The 23,737-nt window shown below is 40.8% G+C and overlaps 3 protein-coding genes across 5 annotated transcripts; 2 read left to right on the top strand and 1 right to left on the bottom strand.

Moving 5' to 3' along the window:
* Positions 1-39: 39 nt before the first annotated feature.
* On the top strand, positions 40-2,249 carry Nach (nach). The gene is made up of 6 exons (XM_070210175.1): positions 40-405; positions 464-754; positions 812-1,260; positions 1,365-1,491; positions 1,549-1,652; positions 1,711-2,249. The coding sequence occupies exons 1-6, from the start codon at positions 44-46 to the stop codon at positions 1,929-1,931; spliced, it is 1,554 nt and encodes a 517-aa protein (XP_070066276.1). The 5' UTR covers positions 40-43; the 3' UTR covers positions 1,932-2,249.
* A 767-nt stretch (positions 2,250-3,016) lies between these two features.
* Positions 3,017-4,695, top strand: Amyrel (Amylase related). The gene is made up of 2 exons (XM_002048980.4): positions 3,017-3,687; positions 3,741-4,695. Exons 1-2 carry the CDS (start codon positions 3,043-3,045, stop codon positions 4,566-4,568), a joined length of 1,473 nt encoding a protein of 490 aa, XP_002049016.1. The 5' UTR covers positions 3,017-3,042; the 3' UTR covers positions 4,569-4,695.
* A 7,684-nt stretch (positions 4,696-12,379) lies between these two features.
* On the bottom strand, positions 12,380-22,368 carry gprs (speckle type BTB/POZ protein). Of its 3 annotated transcripts, XM_002048981.4 has the most exons (10): positions 22,143-22,182; positions 21,183-21,289; positions 19,714-19,893; positions 19,372-19,530; positions 18,927-18,965; positions 17,731-17,848; positions 17,345-17,676; positions 17,050-17,190; positions 16,806-16,856; positions 12,380-16,628 (listed from the first exon to the last, which is right to left on the bottom strand). In XM_002048981.4, the coding sequence occupies exons 3-10, from the start codon at positions 19,882-19,884 to the stop codon at positions 13,653-13,655; spliced, it is 3,987 nt and encodes a 1,328-aa protein (XP_002049017.1). In that variant the 5' UTR covers positions 19,885-19,893; positions 21,183-21,289; positions 22,143-22,182; the 3' UTR covers positions 12,380-13,652. The 3 variants fall into 3 exon arrangements, with proteins under 3 accessions (XP_002049017.1, XP_032293148.1, XP_015029518.1); XM_032437257.2 differs by lacking the exon at positions 21,183-21,289 and having other exon boundaries at positions 16,525-16,856; positions 21,657-22,368; XM_015174032.3 differs by lacking the exons at positions 12,380-16,628; positions 18,927-18,965 and having other exon boundaries at positions 16,674-16,852; positions 22,143-22,161.
* Between the last annotated feature and the right edge of the window lie 1,369 nt (positions 22,369-23,737).

Below are 23,737 nucleotides of genomic sequence, written 5' to 3'. Positions count from 1 at the left end.
GCCGAGGCTCAAGGCATTCTAGATACAGCAATAGTCAGAGAGAATGGTTCACGAAGAGGAGCTCAGTTTGGACCAAGTCAATCCAAAAATTTCGCCTTTGCACGGCGCACTGAGGCGCACCTGGTGCGATTTCTGTGCCACGAGCAGCATACACGGACTGAAGTACACACGCGACAAGGACACGAACCGTCTGGTGCACTTTGTGTGGATACTCATCTCGCTGGTGATGTTCATATGCGCCATTGTCATGACGCACACCTTCTATGTGGACTATCGAAGCAGTCCGACTCGCATGAATGTGGAGAGTGATCATACGCCCGTTGGCAAGCTCTACTTTCCGCCCATCACCATCTGTCCCGAGGTGCTGTTCAATATGGACAAGTCCAAGGCTTACATCGAGACACTGTGTGTAAACGCAAACATGCTGCACTGCATCATCTCTATAGCAAACTTTCACTTTTAGCAAGCTGCCGGAGGGTGTCCAGGTGGCCGATGTGCTGCAGCATTTGCACATCTTTAGCGGCTTCATGCTGGACGATGCTCGCTTCTCGCCGGCAGAGATTGAGCTAATGGAGTCAGTGCTGCTGGACAATAATTTGACCATGGTGCAATTTGTGGATCGACTGCGCTGGGATTGCCATGAGCTACTGCATCGTTGTCGTTACCATGGAGACATTATGGACTGCACGCAGCTTTTTCAGCTATCGAAGACCTTCTTTGGGCACTGCTGCTCCTTCAATCTGCGACAGCACGGGTAAGCCTACAAAAACCCGCTTATCGAATGGTTTTGCAATGCTTTGCGCCCCATCAGCCTCGATTTCACTGCCCAAGCGGCGGCCGGCGGTCTGGACAATGGCCTATCCTTAATATTACGCTACAAGGACGAAAACTATGATGCACTGCAATCCTATTCACATGGCTTCAAGCTGCTCATCCAGGAGACAGACGCCTTTCCTAGCGCCCATGCCGATTGCAAGTTTCTCGGTCTCAACACGGAATCCTTTGCCACGCTGCGTGTTGTGGAGACCTTTTGTTCAGAGGCGGTCAAGTCGCTGCCCATTTCGCAGAGGAACTGCGTCTTTCGCCACGAGTTCCGTTTGCGCTACTTTTCGGATTATGTTTATCCCAACTGTGAGCTCAACTGTCGCGCTAAGAACATGGTCAAGCTCTGCGGTTGTCACACCTATTTCTTTGAGTTCAATCGCACCAAGGATCGCGTTTGCACCTTTCGCGATATACCCTGTCTGGTGGATAATTTTCGTAGGTATCTCAAACTAGATTACAGTTATTTGCCACTCACTTGCAACTCTCACAGAGAAAGCCCACAATCGCTTAGGTTAATTAACTCCTTTGCTTTCCTATAGCCGATATCATAACACGGAGGAAAAAGACTCAGTGCAATTGTCCTTTAACCTGTGAACACTTTGACTACGATGTCCAAATGTCGAACTTCGCTCTGATGCTGAATATGCCCGTGGTGGATCCTTTCTAGTGAGTACTTGTTCGGTACTGATTGTTCCAATCTTCTATAAACACTCCGATTCACAGCAGCGGCATCGAGAAAAACGATGCCATCGTTCACATATTTCTCAATTCGCAAGTTTACCGACGTGTGCGCGTCGATTTGCTCTCAAATATGGTCACCCTAGTCTGTAAGTTTGGTTTTGGATAACTCTGTACTGTGTAAAAACTCGATCTCTTTCCCGCCAGCAAATCTGGGCAGCGCATTCAGCCTATTTGTGGGCATGAGCATGCTATCCCTGGTGGAGATCATTTACTATTTCACGGTGATACTGCGCAGAAATTATGTACAGGAATGCCGTGCACGGCAGAAGTTACAAACCTTGCACAGGCGTCCGAACTTTGGCTGGCCAGGTGACAAAAATAGCAATCAGCAGAAATCTGTTTTCTATATCAGAGGTCGTAACTAATCAGCTCGGTTATTGATAAGCATTTTGAACATCAACCATAAATTACAGAAATTAAATAAACTACACGGGAAAATTAACGCCCGAATACCGAAATTTAAATACGCTTTCGACAACTTTGGTAGGGCGACATTTTACTTTTACAACATTTCAGTTGCGGCTCGCAACATTTAGCTTAACTCTGCAACAAATTCAACCCAGCTACATTGTTTGCAGCTTGGCAACATGTTTCTTACCATAGCAACATTTTGCCCGCACAGCAACATTTTTCCGCACAGCAACATTTTGCCCGCTTTGCATTGCATTGCAGGGCTTAAACTTAAGAGCCAATTTTAAAACAATAAAGAAAACAATCAATTGTAGCTTTCTTTTGCCACTAGCTCACAATACATATGTTTATGCTTTAAAAATAATATCTGTTACAAAAGAGAATGTAAAAACCACTTTTTTAAATGAAATATGTACGCTCGTTTAAACTTTTGCGGCTCGCGATTGTGAATGAATGATTATGTCTCGATATATCGTTAAGGCTGTGCGTGATAAATATATCGCAAGCAGACTCTTTTTGCTATCGATTACATTTATGTCGAACTGAAATTCGATTAAGACCGTTTGGGGTTTTAAATGTACTGGTTAATTGCAAAATAAACAAAATATTTTAAATTTAAACTTATTAATATACAATAAAAAAGTACAACCAAATATGTGAATTCAAGTCCGCGAATCAGCTCATTTATTAGCTAATTGCAGAGTATGAAGTGTATAGAGTATATTCCATTCGATTCTGAAGTGTTTATAATTGAAAAGATTGCAAATATAAATGTAATTAGATACGTGTGAGTTGCAGCTGTCATTAAGCCATGAATAAAACAAATCAAAATGTTTTTACTTTATGTTTAGGGGTTTTTTCTGAGTAATGTCTTGTGCTATTATTAACATAGGTCAACACGCCAGTTGTTTGGGCCTATCATAAATTCGAATAATATTCGCGATTGGCCCGGCTGTAAATTGGTACCACACGAAGCTAACAAATCCCGCAGTCAAGAAATGATTAGATTAGGTCACACTATAAAAGTGGAGTGTCGCGTGGCATCCACTTACAGTTTCTTGGGACATGCTTAAGCTAACGTTAGTCTGTATGTTGGCCAGCTTGGCGCTGGCCCAGCACAATCCACAATGGTGGGGCAATCGCAACACCATTGTCCATCTGTTTGAATGGAAATGGGCAGACATTGCGCAGGAGTGCGAGGATTTCCTGGCGCCGCATGGCTATGCGGGCGTACAGGTGAGCCCCGTTGCCGAGAACATCATATCCGAGGGTCGGCCATGGTGGGAACGCTACCAGCCCATCTCCTACAAGCTGATCACACGCTCCGGCAACGAGCTGGAGTTCGCTGACATGGTGCGCCGCTGCAATGATGTGGGTGTGCGCATCTATGTGGATGTTCTGCTCAATCACATGTCCGGCGACTGGGTGGGGACTGCCCACGGCACTGGCGGCTCTGTGGCCGAGCCCGGCAGCAAGTCCTTCCCGGCTGTGCCCTATACAGCGCAGGATTTCCATCCCAGCTGTGAGATATACGACTGGAACGATCGCTTCCAAGTGCAGCAATGCGAGCTGGTGGGCCTCAAGGATCTGGATCAGAGCAGCGATTATGTGCGCAAGCAACTGATTGAAATGCTGGATCATCTAATTACGCTCGGCGTCGCCGGCTTCCGCGTGGATGCAGCCAAGCACATGGCTGCCGCCGATTTGGATGTAAGGTCGCGTGTCCTTGGAGCTAGAACCCTTGGCTGAACCACCATTTTTAGTATATTTACAGCAACATGCGTGACCTGAATACCGCCCACGGCTTCCCCAACAACGCTCGCCCCTTCATCTACCAGGAGGTGATCGACCACGGACATGAGACAGTTTCACGCGATGAGTACACACCCCTTGGCGCCGTCACCGAGTTCCGTTTCTCGGAGGAAATTGGCAAAGCTTTCCGTGGCAACAATGCTCTGAAATGGCTCCAGAGCTGGGGCACCGATTGGGGCTTCTTGCCCTCGGACCAGGCACTGACCTTTGTGGACAATCATGACAATCAGCGTGATGGTGGGCAGGAGCTCAACTACAAGTCGCCCAAGCAGTACAAAATGGCCACCGCCTTCCATTTGGCCTACCCGTACGGCATCAGTCAGGTGATGAGCTCCTTTGGCTTTGATAATCGCGATCAGGCGCCGCCACAGGATGCCCAGGAGCGCATCATCTCACCGGAATTCGATGCGGATGGCGCCTGCACCAACGGCTGGATCTGCGAGCATCGCTGGCGTCAGATCTACAATATGGTGGGCTTCAAGAACACCGTGCGTGGCACCGATCTGACCAACTGGTGGGACAATGGTGACAATCAGATTGCCTTCTGTCGCGGCTCCAAGGGCTTTGTGGCCTTCAATAATAATCTGTACAATTTATCGGAGCATTTGCAAACCTGTCTGCCAGCTGGCGAATACTGTGACGTCATCTCCGGCAATCTGGTGAATGGGGCCTGTACAGGCAAATCGGTGACTGTGGATGGCAATGGCTATGGCTACATTAGCATTGGCGCCGAGGACTTTGACGGCGTCCTGGCCCTGCACACGGATGCGCGTTTGTAAAATATCAAAAAGAATTTTCACATTTACATATATGTTTTTCTTCGTTTTTGTTTTTGTTTTTTTCAAATAACGACATTGAATCGGGATTTATTTCTCAATAATACAATAAAACGCACATAAACCATAATTTGGCTAAACGAATGTTGCGCCCTCAAATACACATACATATGCTTATGATAGGTTCGATAATTCGATAACTGTAACGATAACGATAGAAACGGTACAAATGCAAAGTATAAACTTGAACTATAGAACACGTTTCCCAACTGCAACTGGAAGAAGAGTGGACTTAAATTTGAACTGGGACAATTACTTGTATCTCTCTCTCTCTCTCTCTCTCTCTCTCTGACTCTTTCTCAATCCAATATATATAAATTTTTGATTGCTAAGCGTATGATAAAAATGCTTATGGCCACGCCAGTGCATCCCACATCCAATAAATCCGCTAGATAAAATGTCTGTAAATAGAAGAAAGTCGCATTTGTGAAATTGTAGTTGGATGCTTTCTCGACTCGATCTCCCCTCAGATCTTACTCCAGGCATTCACAGGCAAATCAAAATTTAGTTCAGATATCTTATCGCTCTCGAGTACTACGGATTTGTCAAGCGTTAGTTTAGTTTAAGTTTTAGTTTTAGTTTTGGTTTTAGTTTTCAAAATCAAGCAACTACAAATCAAAATAGCAACATTTCAACTACTTGCATTCATGTTAGTCATACGAAAAAATTGTTCTAGATTGGCATAAGATGGTGTACCATATAGAGTATATATAAAATGGATACACCATCATATGCATATGTGGCTCATGTTGATGCATCATGATGTCGTGTAAATACATATGTGTATATAAGTATAACTAGAATTAAATGCTTTATATGCGTAAATACCTGTAAAATGTTGATATCTTTTTCATTTCTTTTTTGTCTCATTTCTGACTATTTTAAAAATTATGCTGACAGAGCTGATCTTTGTTATTAACTAACATAGATTGCTTAAATGTAGAGTTTTCTTATTTTAACAAACAAACACGAAGTCAAAAAGTCGCTCGAACAACATGAAATATTATGAATTTTTGTTTTGTTGCTCTTTTAAATACATTATTTTCTTTTTAATAATTTTCGGCACAAAAGTTGTATTTGTTTTTTTTTTTTTTTTAAGATTTAAGTACGGCCCCAAACCCAGCTTTAAATGTACCTCAGCCTATACATATATGTATATAGAGCATATAGCATGGATTAGTTATGCTTAATTCAATTTTGTCAGATTTTGTTTGTTTAGTCTTAAGTTTAAATAATAAACGTTGTCCCTTGCAATAGCAGCACTTGAGTAGCTTTATAGAATTGATCATTTTGTCTTTTAACAATATTAGTTTTATATATATAATTAAGTTTTACACGTTAGGTTACTATAAAAAAATATATTTCAATTTATTATTTTCACTTAACGGCTACTTTTGTTGAGTACATTCAGATTTGCTTCCCGAATATGAACTGATTTATCTAACTGTTGCGGTCGCTTAGCAAACTTCGCTTTGAGAGAGTTTGAGTCAAAATTGAGTGAAGTTTGAGCTGCGTCAGCAATTATGCGTGGGATAGTACTCTGATGGGAACATTGACAGTGGCGTGATATTTAGGGTGAATTGTTTATGTCTACCAAAGGGGGACAGTTTGATCTTGACCAATGTCGATGTTATCACCAGGCTCTTTGTTTACAATATTAGAAATGTTTATAATTGTGCTTATGCTTATGTGCTAAGTTATGTTAAAGGGTGGGTGCGACTATGGATATGTCACTCCCCCAACCATTAGAAAAGTGCCTGTCCTCAGGTGTTTAAGTTTGGATATAGTGTAACATTTTCTTCTTTTACAATTGGTATATCTCCTATTATTGTAGGTGTTTCTTCTACTTTGGGTTTTTTATATTTTATAATTAATTTCTTAGGTATGCTTTTGAACTTATATGTCAAATACAGTGTTAAACTTATTAATATGATTACAAATATGGTTATTGTAATTATCTGGAATACATTGTTAAATTTTGTATGTGCATTTATAATTTGTTTCGTTTGTACAAACGAAAGTGGTTCTAATTTTATAACATCATTGCTTACGTAAATGCTTTGAGTATAATCTAACATATTGTTTGAAATTGAAATTTCATTAATTTGCAATGAACAATTAAAGATTTTTATTATATTGTTTCCTTCTATTGTTATTTCGTTATTTATACAATTATGGTTTAATATAGTTTTTGGTAAATTCCAAGTTAAAATTATATTTGGTTCTATGTAGTTGATTTGAAAATTTTGCAAAATTTTAGTATAACTACATTCTGATGTTATTTGGTTTAAAATTCCTGTTAAACATTCATTATTAATTAATTTTTTTGTTTCTCTGCTATAAACTTTTTTATCTTGGGTAAAATATTTTTCATGAGCTATTTCTGTCAAAATATTATTATTTTCATCCGGGTATGGAATTATTTCGAATACCGGGCTTTTTATTATTTCTCGAGGAATATGGGATATTATCAGTATTTCGTTTGTATCTGATTTAAACCAAGTGGAAGTTTTTGTATTCAACAATTTCTCAGAATTAACATGCAACAAATAGTCATGTTTTAGTAATTTTGGGTTAAAAATTCCTAATCTTGTGAGCTGCATTCCCATCTCAATGTCTTCTATATATTCTGTAAAGTGTTGTAAGTTAAATATAAGGATATCTAATTTCTTTCCTTTTTGTTTCTCTTGATCTAGTTCGTTCATGATTTCTATTCCTTTGTTTATAGCTTCTATTATATAATTTAATTCGTTAACCTGGACGCTGTTTTCTGCTAAGTTGCTTATTTTTTGTTCAATTTCTGCTTTGTCTTCTTGATCTAATGTTCCAAATAAGTATTTATATGCTGTTCCTACTATGTTAACTAAACCTCTTTTGCTGCGTTTGGCTATTTTTAAGCCGTTTATTTCTCTGTTTAATTTTTCTACTAGGTATTCGATTTGTATAAGGTTATTGAATTCTTTACTTTGTTCAATTAAATTGTTAAAAGTTTCTTCGGTTTTTGTTATATTAACCGTTAAACAGTGGAATTCGTAATCTGTCGGAATGTCTATGGTTCCTGTTTTAAATATGAGATATCCGTTATGGGCTTTGATAGGATTAATTTCAATACTCTGTGCATTTATATAGTTTACAGTTATTGATAGTAATATTATAATAATTAATTTAAGCTGGTGCTTGTATGTTTTGATCGCTGTCTGTTGTTGACCTGTAATTGTTATATTTGCTTTGATTAGTCTTCTTTTTCTTTTTGAATTTGGTTTTGTAATGTGTTATTTTCCTGCCTCTGTTAGTTTCCTCAAAATGTTTGTCGTCGATTTGTCTTAGTTCTCCTGTTTTCTTGAACGGGGTTGTCGTCTTTGATTTAACTAACGGTGAGTGTTTGTATCTAGTGTCAATTTCATAATTTGTTCGTTTTTTGTTGAGGTTATTTATTAGTTTTTCTTTATTAGCTTGAGTGTCATACTCTGGTGTACCTGCATATATGAATATGTCCGCTGGTGTTCTGTTAGTCGTTTTGTGCTTTGTTTTATGATTGTACGTGTAGAGTATAGTTTCAAATTTTGTAAGTTTATTTTCGACGTCTGAGTCGCTGTTAATGATTCTTAGTTTTTCGTTAACTGTCTTATGAAATCGTTCTACGTCGGATATACCATTTTTACTAGTGGTTATATTAATATTTACTGCTTCTGATTTTAGCCATAATTGTAAAGCTGTGCACATAAAAGCTGAGTCTTTGTCTGCCTTTATTTCGATGGGTTTACCCATTTGGTTGAACACTTGTAATATAGCTCGTTTGGTTTCTAGCCAGTCTCTACTTTTTATTTCTATTAATGATGCAAATTTTGAATAGATATCAATGCAAGATAAAAATTGTTTATCTCCTACTATGTAAAAATCCATTACATATTTTTCTCGGATATTAGCGATTTCCGGAGTTATTTCGAAAGTTAATTTTGTATCTCTGTGTTCTGTTTTTGCGATGTTGCAAATCTCACATTCATTTATTAGATTTTGAATTAAATTTTGATAATCTGGGAAATAGTGGGTTTCTTTGAACCAATTGATAGTTTTTTCAATTCCTGGATGTAATAATTCTTTGTGCTTTTTTAATATTAATTCTTTGAATTCTGCGTATGTTTGAAGGTCTATTAATTTTGTACTAGTTTTCATTGCCTTTGTTGAATTATTTGGACTTATTATTTCTAAGTAGGCTTCTTGAAAAATTGGAAAATCTGCTTCGTTGTGGAAGTATAGCACACTTTTCTTTGTGCATAAGTATTCTTTTATTAATTCTTTGGCATGCGTATTAGTCATGTCTTTGTACGTAATTTTTATGTTGGTTTTGTGAAAGTAATTCGTAACTTTTGTTTCGTTCTCGGTTCCTTTTTCAAATTCTATTTGTCGATTATAATAATTAAGTGGTCTTTCTGTGATTTGTAAATGGTTACTGTTGTCTTCTTGAGCACTATGTATTGTTGCTCTTGTGCTAATTGTATCTTCGCCTAAGAAGTTTTCGTTTAATTGAATTCTGGACAGAGCATCTGCCACATAATTTTCTTTTCCTGGGACGTATTTAATTTGGAAATCAAACTCATTTAGCTTGATCTTCCACCTTTGTAATTTCATGTTAGGTTCTTTCATATTATTTAACCAGACGAGTGGTCTGTGATCACTAAGGATTTGAAATTGTCGACCAAAGAGATAGGACCTAAAGTATTTAGTGGCCCAAACGATTGCTAATAATTCTTTTTCAATCGTTGAATAATTTAACTCATGCTCGTTGAGAGTTCTACTTGCATAGCATATAGGCTTATGCTCTTGCGAAAGGACGGCCCCTATTGCCATATTACTCGCGTCTGTAGTTAATGAAAATGGTTTTTCGAAGTTAGGGTATATTAAAATTGGGTCGGATGTTATGAGTACTTTTAGCTTTTCAAACGCTAGTTCGTAGTCTCTGTCTTTTATATTGATTTTTGCTCCTTTTTTTAATTTAAGTGTTAATGGTTTTACTATATTAGCGAAATTTGGTATAAATTTCCTATAGAAACCACATAATCCTAGAAATGATTTTATTTCTTTTGGGGTTTTTGGAATTGGGAATTTGACAATTGCTTGTATCTTGTTGGGATTTGGTTTTATACCCTCAGTTGTGATGATGTGACCGAGAAATTCAGTTTCTTTTCTCATAAACTCGCATTTATCCAACTGTAGTTTTAAGTTAGCTTCTCTAAGCTTCTTAAATACCTTTTGTAGCGACAAAATGTGTTCCTCCAATGAAGTGGAAAAAATAATAATGTCGTCTAAGTAGACCAGACAATCTTTAAAAATTAAATCTTCTAAGAGATTGTTCATACAACGTTGGAACGTTGCAGGTGCATTCTTAAGACCAAATGGCATGCGAGTGTACTCGTAATGGCCATGTTTAGTCGAAAATGCGGTCTTGGGTATTGAACCAGGATCCATTTGGATTTGGTGGAAGCCTTTGGCTAGATCAATGGTTGTGAAATATTGACATTTTCCAAGTTTGTCTAATATTTCATCCATGATCGGGATAGGGTATTTATCATTAATAGTTAGTTCATTGAGATTGCGGTAATCTATGACTAACCGGAACTTTTGCTTTCCAGATGCATCGTTTTTCTTTGGAACGATTATTACTGGTGAGCAGTAAGGGGATTTGGATTTACGTATGATATTTTGTTTTATCATATCGCTTATTTGTTTATTTACTTCCTCATCGTATATTTGAGGATATTTGTATGGACGCTTGTAAATTGGGTCCTCATGTTTTGTTAGAATTTTGTGTTTAATTGTACTAGTGAAAGTCAAATTGTCACCTTCATGGTACTGGATATCACGAAATTCATGTAAAACTTTTTTTATTTTTTCTTTTTCTTCTGAGTTTAGGTGCTCTAGCCTAAACTCATTGTTTTCTATTAATTCATTATTAATAGCGAAGTTAAATGGTCTGTCCTCTGTTGAGGGTGGATCAAGGCACTCTTGTGCGGTCATGTCCTCTTCGACCTCTTCGTCGTTATATCTAAAACAAAAGTTAAATTCTCCTAAGGTTACGGATCCTTGTGCATAGTCTATTTTTGCTTGACATGCCTCAAGGTATTCTCTCCCAATCAGAACATCATAATGCTCTGAGAAGTCGTGAATATAGAATTTTTGTTTGCTCGGACAAATTTTGCTTGCTCCTAAGCGTATACTTTGTTTTAATTCAATAACACCATTTATGGTGTGAACCTTTAATGTTTCGTTGTAAACTGGAAAATTTAAGCGGTTTGTTTTCATTAGATTTATGGTTGAACCTGTGTCGATGACACATTTTAGAACTTCGTCATTCATAATCAATTTTATGAATGGATTTCTTCTGTTTGTTCCGAGGCTTGCTGATGAAAATTTTCGGATGTATCCATTTTCATCTGCCCACTGTTACTATCTCTTTGACGTTTAGTCGGAGGGTTTGGTGCATTCAAGCGTGAATGGGACTGATTTTGGTAGTTTAAGGGATTTTGGTATCTACCTTGACTTAATTTCTGTTGGAACTCGTGGTGAGCTTTCTGATTGTCTTCGGACTTACTGTGCTGTTTATTTTGTGCGTGATAACTCTGATTTGTGTTGGAATAACCACTTGAAATGGTGGTTGGGTTAGCATTTTGCTGATAATTTCCCATGTTCCTACGATTGTTATTTGGATTTCCCTGAACATTATTATTTTTAGGTTTTTCAGTAACGCTATTTTCATATAATCCCTCTCTTTGAGCTACTTGCTTTAGTTTTTGTGTCGACGTAATGTCGTGTCTGGCTAACATCATGAAAAGCCTATCTGGTAATTTTTTTGTAATAACATCTTTGATTGTGTTATTCATAGCATTTGTATAAAGGGTTGTATTGCTAGGTATATTTTCTAGTGCTAACTTATTTAATATAACAAAAGATTTATTCTCGAGCTCCTCGATGAACTTACGGACGTTTCCTTGGTAATTCGTGTTGTATAAGCGTCGAAGGAGTTCTTCAAATGGTGTCTGCACTTTGTATTCTTCAATCAATGCGTTTCTCAGCTCCTGCCAAGTGTTGGCTGCTGTCCTTTGTGATATTCTCTGAGCATCTCCTGTGACTTGCAATTCGATGGCTCCGTATAAGATGCTATGTTGTCTAACATCTCGGGTTGGATACAGGTGTAGGATGTAATCTATCCTTTTAATGAAGGCGTTTAGTTGATCCGTTGATCCGTCAAAGCTTGGCACCTGTCTAAGTTGTGAAAGGGCCTGGTTGAGGTGTTGTTCTGATAATTCCATTGTCATCTTGGTGTAATACACTTTTTTTTGAATAGTTTTGAGTTTGTAGGTTTGAACTTTATTGTTCTTTGATTTTGCACTTTTATTTTAGGTTAAAGTTTGTGATGGATTATTGGTTAAATGTTTTTTTTTTTTTGTGTGTGTGTCTTAAAAAGACTCAGTAATAACGTATTGCAGGGATCAAACGATATGCAAAGCCAGTCGTTATTAACTGTAGTAGCTTTATTGCCCAAAGGGTCAATATTATTAAGCTACTAGTGACCCGAAGGTTCTTGTGCGGATACGTATTCGAGAAAATTTTTATTACACTCCGACAACACTTTCGGTCGCGATTGTGCGTTAGATCTGGGAATTAATTATCCTTTAGCGATCTTTAATTTTTCCCGACGTATCCTACCGGCTGCGCCAATTAAGTTTTACACGTTAGGTTACTATAAAAAAATATATTTCAATTTATTATTTTCACTTAACGGCTACTTTTGTTGAGTACATTCAGATTTGCTTCCCGAATATGAACTGATTTATCTAACTGTTGCGGTCGCTTAGCAAACTTCGCTTTGAGAGAGTTTGAGTCAAAATTGAGTGAAGTTTGAGCTGCGTCAGCAATTATGCGTGGGATAGTACTCTGATGGGAACATTGACAGTGGCGTGATATTTAGGGTGAATTGTTTATGTCTACCAAAGGGGGACAGTTTGATCTTGACCAATGTCGATGTTATCACCAGGCTCTTTGTTTACAATATTAGAAATGTTTATAATTGTGCTTATGCTTATGTGCTAAGTTATGTTAAAGGGTGGGTGCGACTATGGATATGTCACTATATATATATAGCTAGTCCATCAAAAATTTGTAATACATAATATATCTATATAACAGGAACCACGTAAAATGCGCACATACTCGTAATATTTGTTTATAATATACCACAAACATTACAACATTTAGTTATCAACTTTAATGCAAGTATAGATCATATATCATATATCATATATATGATGTTCTTCTCTCTATTGTTTAATTAGTAATCAGGTAAATCGTGGGAGGAATTATTGTTTCACATATATTTTGTAGATCTTTAGAATATTTTGTGTGTTTTTCTTTTTTGCTCTTTGTATTTTTGCAACAAATTTCTTGTGTAAATTTTAATTTGTACCTTGCAAGCATTGAACCAAACTCTCTTTTCTTTTAATCTTTTAATCCTTGAATATGATATTAATGAAGAATAACTAGCCTAAATATGAAAATGATCTGTCTTAGCCTATATATATATATAAATATTTATTCAAGGGCTTTTGTCATTACAAATACTTAGCATAGAGTTTTGAAACGGCCTAAAACCAGAACCATTTTATAAAGTTTGATGTTCGCATTTTGAGTTTTTAAGATTTTCGAATAACTTACGACTAGAGGCGAATTGTTTCCATTTGATAGGAGATACTTATTGGAAAACTCTTGGATTCAATAACACTTAGATTGTCAAAAATTTGTACGCCCTGCTGAATGGATATATCTTCCGGCAGGACATACTGAGATTGCTGCCTGGGAATCAATAGTTGATCATAAGATAGGAATGGGTTGTTCGCTTCGTTCGAAAGTCGAACTTTAATTACTTTAAGAATGATTTCAAAATTTCTATCTCAAAACTTAGCAAGTACGTCTATTAACTAGGCACACAAAACTTTAATCATTTTGGTTCACTTCGTGCCCCCGATCCGCCGCTTAGAAACTCTTGCCCGCATCTTGGATGCGCTTGCGGCGACTGTCGCGGCGTCGATAGCGATCGATGATGCGGGAACGATGCCGTTCCGGGCACAGCGCCTCCGGTGAGCTGTCAACCTTTTTCATCACGATGCGGAATGTGAAAGTATGCTTGGGCGAGGCGCTCGCGGCTCGTCGCGGTGAGGGCGGCTCGAATTCGCTGCCGCTGGAAAAGCCGCAGGAGCCGCGCGAAGCATTTGCATGGGTTATGCCAACACCGACAGTGACGCCAACACCGACGCCGGCACCGACGCCAACACCAATGGCGGGCAACGGGGCGCCCATAGCACTAGATATGCGTGGGGCATTGGTGTAGCCGGAGGCTGAAGGCGTGGACATGGAGCCCGTGGAGAGCTGCTGTGTGAGCACAGAGCTGGGGCGCGGCTCGAATATCGAAGCGCAGCGCACATCGGTGCAGAGAAATGTCTTGACCTCCTCCTCGCGCTGTTTGATGGTCAGCGGAAAGTGCTTTTTGCTGGGATCAGCGTACGGGCTGCGCTGTGGCTCATGACCGTGCGGATACGATGAGCTGGAATCGTAACTGTCGCGCGAGCTGTAATTGGAGGAGGTCTGCTGCGAGAGCGGGCTGCGTGCCCGCGAGAAGGCACTGAAGGGCGAGATGTGCAGCTGGCGGAAATGTTCGGCCTTCTGCTTCTTGGTCATGGGAAAATTGGGTGAACGGGCTGGCGTGATGCCGCTCGTCTCCGAAGGCGTGTAGTCGAAGTGCGTCTCAAGCGAAGACTTGCGGCCGCAGGAAGAGCCCGAGCGCTGAAAAGTCTCCGCATCGACCAGCTCAATGGAGCTTTTGCGCAGATCGATGTGTCGCCGGCGATCGTCCGTGTCGACAATCTCAAAGCTGGAGGTCTGATCCTCGTAACTGGTGGACTGATAGCGCGATATGGACACATCGAAGCTGGTGTCACGCGAGGAATAGGGGCAATCGAAACTGGATTCGGCCCGACTGGATTTCCGATCGCCCTCAACCATCTCGAAGCTGTCGCCGCCGGAGTCAAGGCGCTGCAGATTGATCAGATCTGTATCCGTATCGACGCCCGGACTGCGTAGCTGTTCCAGAAACGGCGAACGCGGCGGATCGAAAGACGAACGACGCGATGGCGGCTCAAACTCAATAGTAGGACACTGCAGCGGTAGCTTCTCTGGCGCCGGCGGCACCGTTGCAGCTGCAGCAGCTTCGGCAGCCGCTGCCACAGCAGCAGCTGCCTCTGCAACGGCACGTGCCACCGCCTCTGCCTCCTCGGTTTCGCGCCGCAGCGCCTGCAGATTAACATAAACTGGCTCTGGTGCATAGGCCTTCAAAATCTCCACAAGCTCCGCGCGCAGCTCCTCGGGTATAATCAGATCATTCGAATCGGATTCTCGTTCCTCGCTAATCCGCGGCTCAATGGGCTCCCGGCTCTCGGAGCGTCGCGTAAAATGATGCACGGCCGGCACACCACCATCGCCATTGAGTGCGACTACTTTGAGGGAATTGGTCACCTCCTCGACAAACTGTGCCATGGCGGCATCCGTTTGCTCAGGCTCGCCATCTTCTGGCTCTTCTTCTGGCTCCAGTTCGGGTTCGACCAGTTCGCGGAGTCGCTCATGCTTGATATAGGACTCACCTACCTTCTCAAAGTGCACATTCGCCAGCTCGAATGGCAGCTCCTCCTCTACTTCAGTGGCACCTACCTGATCCTGTGCATTGCCCGCATTGGAATCCGTGCTGGCACGCTTCGAGCCCGCCGCCGAGCTGACTGTCGATGACTTTTGCTGCTGCTGTTGCTGCTGCTGCTGCTGCTTCTCCTCCTCCTCCCGGCGCGCCAGACGACGCAACTTCAGCGACATCTTCGTGTAGTGGGCAAACTTAAGCGACATTTTCGGTTCGAAGCCCACCTCGGACATTTGCTTCTGCACGGCACTCTTGGCGGCCGTCGACGAGGCAGCCGGACTGGCCGAAAAGGTGCTCTGTCGTATGAGCGGTCCGCTGGAGGAGCCGGACTCGGCACGCGTGAATGCATTCGCGAAGCGATTGGTACGCGTGGTTATATGCTTGGAGGGCTTACGCACGAAGGCCAGTATCTCGCGCATGACGCTCTTCTTTTCGGGCTGCGGCTGTGCTTGGGCAGCTTCCTTTTCCCGCTCCCGAGCTGCCGCCTCGGCTGCTTCACGCTCGCGCTCCGCACTTTTGTAGGTCTCGGCGGGGTTGGACACAGTGATGGGTGGTATAAAACCCATCGGACTACGTTTCTCAGTGGCAAAATAGATGGGCGTAAAGAGACTTATCGACGGCCGTTTCATTCCGCTGAAGCACGCTTCCTCCGGCTCTGTGGCCATGTCCTGCACATGCACGGTGGATGTCGGACTGCGTCTGGTATTGGATGGCCCTGCCTGGCAACTAAAGTCCGTTGGTGCCACAGCGCCCAGTGGCGAGCGACGCTCCTGCGTATGTATCTGTATGCTGAAGGTTGGACTGCGACGCTGTGAATCACCCGTGGGACTTCGCGCCGTCGGACTAGGCTGCTCATTGGGCGATCTCAGGCCGCTGCTGGGAAAGAGCGGGCTGCGTCTGCCCTGGGGGCTGCGATCATTCAGACCCACTGGACTACGCCGGCCCTGGTTTTGGGCACTCAACGATATGGTCAACTGGCCGCTGTTCTTGCGTCGACTGGACGTGCGCAGGGTGCCTTGGCGGGAGAGCGTGGTGGGCGTCTTCTGTGAACTGCTGCCGGGACTTTTGGACTCTGGCTGTGGCAACACCGGGCTCTTGGGTGTCAATGGACTGCGTTTCTTCTCACCATTGAGCGCGCTCGTATTCAGCGTAAGAGTGGGTGCATTGGGGCTTCGGCGTTCGGAGGGGCTGCGGCGTGTGCGGAACGATTGTGACTTGGCCTTGCGTATCTTGGGCAGGGACTGGTGATGGTGGCGATGGCGGTGCTGCTGGTTATGGGACGAGGAGGAGGAGGAGGGGCCGTTCAACCTATGTTAGTTGCTGTGATGCGGCCCACTGGTGGGGTCGCTGCTGCCGCTGGAGCTGAGCGTGGTATTGGAGCCATATGGATCCAGGGAGCTTTGCACGGACATCGATCTGCCTTGATTCTGACGGGCACGCCTTACTCGGCTAGAGTTGGGAGACAGCTTTCCGGGGTCGATGCTTTCTGGGTCTGCCTGCAAGTTGTAGAATCAGACATAAAGGGGGACAACAGGATGGATAGCATGGGCGATGGGTGATAGATGGATAAATAGAACAGATAGACAGATAGATAGAGGCAGATGGATAGATAAATGATGCGGCATGAATGATACTGAGTTAAACACCAAAGCAGCCAACAGCAAATGGACGATTAAGCACACAACCCACCTGGTAGGCCAGAGCATTCATTATGATCGCGTACGGTACAAGATTTAATGGATGGATCTCACGCATCAGTACATTGGCGGGTATCTTATGGAACTGTATGTACTCCAGAAATGTGCCCAGTATCTCCTTGATGTCAATGTTCTAAAAGTCATAAATATATTAGATAATACGAACTGCCAACATGTTTGGGTTAATACAATCGAAATAGAACTCGAGTAGCTCAAGCCAAAACATAGTTCGAACGGATGTATTTATTAAACCCTATAAATAGTTAAGGGAACTTTCGCCCACTTACTGGATTGTTGTCGAAATACTTTTTGCTCCACATCAGCGCCGCCTGAAACTTGGTAAACTCATCGGCCCGCAGCTCCTCCCGTGCGAGTATCAAACGGACCACATGCTGTGGAAGCAGCGTGAAGCTGCCCAGATTCAAAACCTCATTGCCATGCTCGTCCACAAACTCCAGCACCTTCTGCACCAGAGTCTTGGTGCATTTGTATTGAATATAGCGCTCGGCGGAGGCCAGCAGAGCGCATACGGTGTCCACATTGATGCAGCACTGCACAAAGCCAGCGCAGGCGCGACGCAGTTCCTCCAGGCCATAATAATCAGCGGCATTCATGACGCCTGAAAGTAACACATTTAGATAAGGATCCTCAATGCACAGCAACCAGGACTTACCCAGCAGAGTGCGCGGTTGCAGAGTCACACAGCCCGTGTGAATGTACTCGATGAGCTGACGGAAGACATCCGGCTCGAATTCCTCAATGATCAGCGTCTGATGCTGTTGACCAGAGGGCTGCAAAGACGGGGTAAGATTAGCAAGTGGCTATCTATAGCGCTGTTTATTGACTACGGCCTACAACATACTGATAAGACAGCTAATAGAACTATAAACGTTTAATAGAAGACAAGTTTCATGTCTGGATTTGGCTGAAAACCAACCAAACATGAGCTCTCCACATACTTTTATAACGCGGTGTATTTATAGAACTTGATTAAAAGTTGTAGTGCACACGGCAAGCGACACAAAGCAAACGGGACACATACATATTTATTTTAATAGTAGATATAGAAGGTTTATTTCAGTAGATCAGAGACAGGTGTTCATAGGTGGAGCAATAGCAAATCAGAAAAGTCATTTAAAGGAGCTACGTAGAGAATTCAAATTAAGTCAAATAACTTTTAAGCCAAATATGACAAGGCAGACAAAATAATGCGGACAACTTTTGCTAAGTTAAAGATAAATCAAATTGAAAATATTTTTAAATGGAAGAGCAATATTTGCTTTCAGCTTATATTTGAGGCACAATATAAAGCACCAACTCTTTAAGTTCAAATAAAAGTCAAAATTTAAAATCAGTCAAAATTAATAAATCCACAACCTTGATATTTGGAGTCTTTGAGTCCTTATTTAAAAAATTACATAATAAAAAAACATCAACAATGTATTTGTTTTGTGTCCGATTTTTTTAAAAGAGTTAATGGGCACATATAAATAAATATAATTTATAATGCAGTTCAATAAGTCTCTACTCATATTACTTGCCATTAAGCATATACACACATACTATACACAACATATACACGCACAGCATGTACAGTGAACGCTCGCAAAGTAGACTTTAATTTCTCCGAGAAAAAAGCAAAGTAAATAAATGCAACTTTAATAAATAATATTATGATCATTTCATTATTTGATATTACAAAGATAAATTGCATTGAAAATATAGATTTAAATTTCTGGAAGTTTTTTAAATTAAGCAAGTTTCAATTTCTGAGCGTTTACTGTACTACTTAGATACTAGGACACATTGATAATAACAACTATTTACATTACACACACACACACACACATACACATACTAGGCTTTTACCTCGGGTATCGGAGCTAATTGTTGGGTGAAACCGGTTCTCTATTATAATGGGTTTTATATTTTGGTATATATGCGTTTGGATGTTTGGGAATGGAGTCACAACAGAGAATGCACAAAAAAATTACATAAATATTATTAAACGTATATTTGTTTCTTCTTCATTTTGTGAATATTTACAGCAATGTACAAAACAATATATTAAAATATAATACCAATTGGGAAAATAACTGAAAAGCTTAACATTATAAATATTCAAAAGATGCCCCAATCAGCACACACACACACACACACACACACACACACGCACACATACACAGCCCATATGCACATACACAGACACAGACACATCCGCATACACATGGGCATTATTATTGTCCCACACACACAAGCAACCGACCACCCACTCCAGCCCCCCCGTCAACGTTAATCGATTATGAATACGAACCTGTTGTGCCGCATTCTGTAGATTCAGCAGGGGTTCCGAGGAGCGCTTGAGGAAGAGTCGCAGCTTGTTCTCCTTGGTGGTGGTTTCCCTCTTCCGCTGCGGCGATGGTGCGGCGTACAGCATTTTGGCAAAAACGCGCGAACGCGACGCCAGCACAGCCTGCGGGCAGTAGGAGAAAAAGGGGAAGAAGGCAGAGTGGAGAACTGTAATTAAGGGCTCTGATAAACATGGATGCTGCGTCGATTACGCAGTGACCTGATTTTGAGCACACCCGCAAACCCATTTACTACCAACCCGCCCACTGGCACACACGCACACACACACACACACACACACACCTACCTTGACGGCGCAGACGGGCTCGCGGGTGTCACCAACGAGGAAGGTAACATCGCATAGCTCGGGCATGGACGCCAGAAACTTCATGTCCTCGGCGAGTCCCGTTTTATTCTCGAACGTTGATAGGTCCGGCTCTGCGTCAGCCATGCCGGGTAATATCAATGCCTCTGGCATTTGGGTTTACTGCAACGAGAGAGGGAGTGAGTCAGAGGGAGAGAGGCGCCAGTTGACATTTAAGCATTGACTTGCCCAAGCGAGGCGCGTGGGTCGGGAATTGAGCTTGAGCCGTGGGTTTAATTGTTGGCCAAAACGGAATTTAATTGAAAAAAGGAAATGTGCTATAAATATACGAGCCTGATTCAACGCAGCTCGCGCTGATCCTTTAAGTCAGCGAGGATTCCCAAAGTAATTAAATTGTAATTCAGGCGCACAGACAACTACAGCCACACACACAACCACACACTCACAACCAGACACAACACACAGTTGGCAGTTGTCGTCTCTAGCTGTCTGTGGGCAGTCGTGCGTGTAACACCTGCACTGGATATGTCCTTGAATGTAGCAAAGTCAAATAAATTACAATTACAATGGCAAGAAGAGCCATGACACAAGGACCAAAACAACAACAAAAAGAACGACACAGACCAGAACAACAAAAGTTCCTACAATAACCAGTTAATAAATGTATGGTCAGTCAGTGGAAAGGGCGCTACCGCAGGGTTGTTTCACGTTACAACTTCCTGTGCCGAAAATTATTGCACATTTTCAGGCTTACAAAACCAAGAGGAGAACATGCAGCGTGATTTAACTTGAAATTGGGGTCCAAAACTACGTATGATAGAAAAGTTAATATGGTAAATATTTTCAAAATGCATGTTACCTGAACTTTCTTATTAAATAAACAAGATTATTGTTTATTTCTTAAATTATTTAAATAAATTTAGAAAATAATCACATATTTTCTAATTAAAAAACTTTTTGGCATTTCGCATTTCACCTGTATATTGTTGTTATTTTAAAAATTGTGAAAGTTTTATTTAAAGATAAAATTGATTTTTTAAAGTTCGGCAAGTTATCTGAGTTTTGTTTTAAAACGAAAAAATATTTTTAATGAATACAGGTTAACGAATGAAAGTTACAGAATATTCAAAGAAATTAATTTACAAAATATTTTAAAAATCTTGCCTGTTACCTAAACCTTTAATTAATTAATTAATGAAAAAATATTAAAAAATGCATTCAACTTGCATTTTAATAAAATAAATATTTGAAAAGCTTAACGTGCCATTTTTTCTATTTTATTAAACCAAAAACTAAATTCAATAAGACATGTTATTAAAAATAAATTTAAATTTAAAATTAAATTACGTGTTCCGACTTGAAAAATTCAACAAGTCTTATTATAATACAAATTAAAAATCGTGTAAAAATATTCCCAACAATAAACATCGAAATAAAAATCATTTACTTACCTGTTGCAAAATGATTTTGATTTCTGGCCCAGTTGAAAATTGTATTAAAGTCTTTTTTTCAACGGATTTCAAGATCCGTCAGCGTGCTTAATATTATATCATTTTGACTGCAAGAATTTGGAAAGTTCGACAGAAAATTTGCAAGGCCGCATACACATCGAGCGAAATAAAAAATTAAATTTACAAAATCAGTTTAAAAAGATGTGAAGGAAATTAAGTACGTTATTGAATTTACAGCATGCGGGGGCATATATGTAGGGTCGAAAGAGGAGGGGGGGGGGGGGTGTAGCTAGGCGGGGTTACTCCCAAATGTGCTGTGTATAGGTGTGTGCAAAATTTGGTACGTGCTACGCATAAATACGAGGGGGGCGCCGAGCAGGGTGGTAGGACGAGGGCTGCTTGGATTAAGATTGGATTTAAAATTGAAATATGCTCAGCAAATGCTGGCTAAAATTTTAATTCTGGGTAAATTACTTTTCTAAGCGCGTTGGCGATGTTAAAAATATATGTATATAAGTATATATATAAATATATATATATATATATGTATTCAAGGCTCGTCTCGTTCCTCCGCGTTGGGGCTTTCACTTTCACTTTTCACAAATGCGTGTGTGTACTTGGCTCTGTACTAGTATTGGTTGGCGTATGTGTCTATGTGTGAGTGGAAGTGTTTGTGCGTGTTAGTCAAGCAAAGCAAAGAAAGCAACACACCCACATATACACACACACGGGCGCGTACACACACAGTCGATGACTCGCACACACAGTCAAGCAAATTATATGCAAAAAGCAAATTTATGTGTGTGTAGATAATATTTTTAAGGACTATAATGCGACTACAAATGATGACAAATAAACAAGCAACAAATTTTGTTGTTATTTTTTTTATTTTTTTTTTTTTTATTAACAATTTCTCTTTAAGCACAGGCACACACAAACACACAGTGAAGCGCACTAAACTGTTGTAAACCGTTTCAGACGAAGCACGGGAACGTTCTGCACACGCAGCAGATACTTTTTCAGTGGCATGCCCGTCGCTGTACGTTGTGGCTCGTAATTATTGTGTCTACATCAAAAGGAGTTTCCTTCGATATGTCGGGCAGCAGCAGCAGTCAGCAGTGGAGGCCATTGCGCATGTCCTGCCTCAATCGATATATTCAAAATGAGGGGCGCTGGGCAGTAGGTCCCCTTTACCCACGCCACCCTACCCGCAAGGGCAACAGTTTGTCGCGTGCTCGTGACAAGAAAACGTGGTGCCCGCAGCCACTTGTTTGCATCCCAACATCACTGGCTGGTACAGGCTGTTCGGCTTGTTTATGTGTCCAGTGCGCAGGTGCCGCCACAAAACGTAAACAATGCTCACAATCTGACAGTTGACAGTTGACACAGGGACACCAGGATGCGGACTGGGTTTTGGGCAAGCGACTGCTTGGCCACTTGACATGCGCTCGACTCTGTGCCTTCTGGCGCCATAAGGCGTGTTTCACAGTTTTTAAGCCATCGCAAAACGATAACCGCAAAAACCAGGGGCGCAAAAAGTAAACAAACAAATTGTTGGTGACACAACATAACCTGGCAGCTACTTGAAACGTAAACAGATCCAGCACAAAACACACACAACCCAAACGATCGGCACACAGTGGGTGTAAGTTAATATAAACTGCACAGAAATGAAATGTGAATATTTGGAGATTTCTAAAAAGAAAGACAAGGAGCGCATTAAAAATAATCTTAAAACATCTATAAATCAAACAAGTAGCTACTTCTGTTTAAATATGTAAAAATAATACAACGCAAATGTTTATTTAAAAATTGAATTATATATATATACATATACAATACTTTCTCATAATAAGCAAAATACCAAATCAAATAAAATGTGTTATTTATAAATAATTGGTCACGGGAAAGGAACTCTGGTATGCACCCTGTATTTTTACTATTTACGAATTCGCTTGCAATTCTCAACCGATTTATGCTTGAAACAGCTGTGAGGTACTTGAATTGTTATACGCCTTCTTGTCTTTTGCTTATTAATTATAAACAAGTTATTTAAAATCAATTCAATATTTAATATTAATTTTCATATCCCGAACCCATCGATAAAAATATAAATATGTAACAGATAGACGAAAGCATATCCCCGCAAAGTATATACTTATATTCTTAACAGCATCAATAGCCGAGTCGATCTAGCCATGACTGTCTGTCTATCCGTCCGTCTGTCCATCTGCATATCTTATTTCAGGGTTATGAATAGTCCATAATGTGCTTAGTACCTAAATTTAGGACAAATAGCATTTGGCTTTTATTAGTATTGATATCTAAAGCAGGCAAAGTCTTTAGCAGCCAGAGTTGGCATTCCTTAAACTAATGAGAATTAATTTTGAAAGCGCATTTCTAGTAAATAAACACAAGAAATAAAGGGTTGTTTTTTCATAAATAACTCAGCAAATAAATCTTTCAGCTTGAAAACTAACTTGACCGAACTTGATATAGAGCAGCCTGCAATCAATATCTATCGTCGTCATTGCTCAATATCATCTAGCTACCAT

This window comes from Drosophila virilis, chromosome 5 (assembly GCF_030788295.1).
Source record: "Drosophila virilis strain 15010-1051.87 chromosome 5, Dvir_AGI_RSII-ME, whole genome shotgun sequence".
NCBI lineage: Eukaryota > Metazoa > Arthropoda > Insecta > Diptera > Drosophilidae > Drosophila > Drosophila virilis.
This window is presented reverse-complemented; position numbering and strand designations above follow the sequence as displayed.

Bases quoted from the DNA above. Each gene is read 5' to 3' on its own strand.
- Nach (XM_070210175.1), top strand. From the start codon at position 44: ATGGTTCACGAAGAGGAGCTCAGTTTGGACCAAGTCAATCCAAAAATT. The intron at 755-811 runs GTAAGCCTACAA...GCGCCCCATCAG, and splicing joins TTCAATCTGCGACAGCACGG to CCTCGATTTCACTGCCCAAG. The intron at 1,492-1,548 runs GTGAGTACTTGT...TCCGATTCACAG, and splicing joins CCCGTGGTGGATCCTTTCTA to CAGCGGCATCGAGAAAAACG.
- Amyrel (XM_002048980.4), top strand. From the start codon at position 3,043: ATGCTTAAGCTAACGTTAGTCTGTATGTTGGCCAGCTTGGCGCTGGCC. The intron at 3,688-3,740 runs GTAAGGTCGCGT...CACCATTTTTAG, and splicing joins TGGCTGCCGCCGATTTGGAT to TATATTTACAGCAACATGCG.
- gprs (XM_002048981.4), bottom strand. From the start codon at position 19,884: ATGCCAGAGGCATTGATATTACCCGGCATGGCTGACGCAGAGCCGGAC. The intron at 16,857-17,049 runs GTGGGTTGTGTG...TACAACTTGCAG, and splicing joins TGAATGCTCTGGCCTACCAG to GCAGACCCAGAAAGCATCGA. The intron at 16,629-16,805 runs GTAAGGCGTGCC...TCCCATAACCAG, and splicing joins TGTCTCCCAACTCTAGCCGA to CAGCACCGCCATCGCCACCA.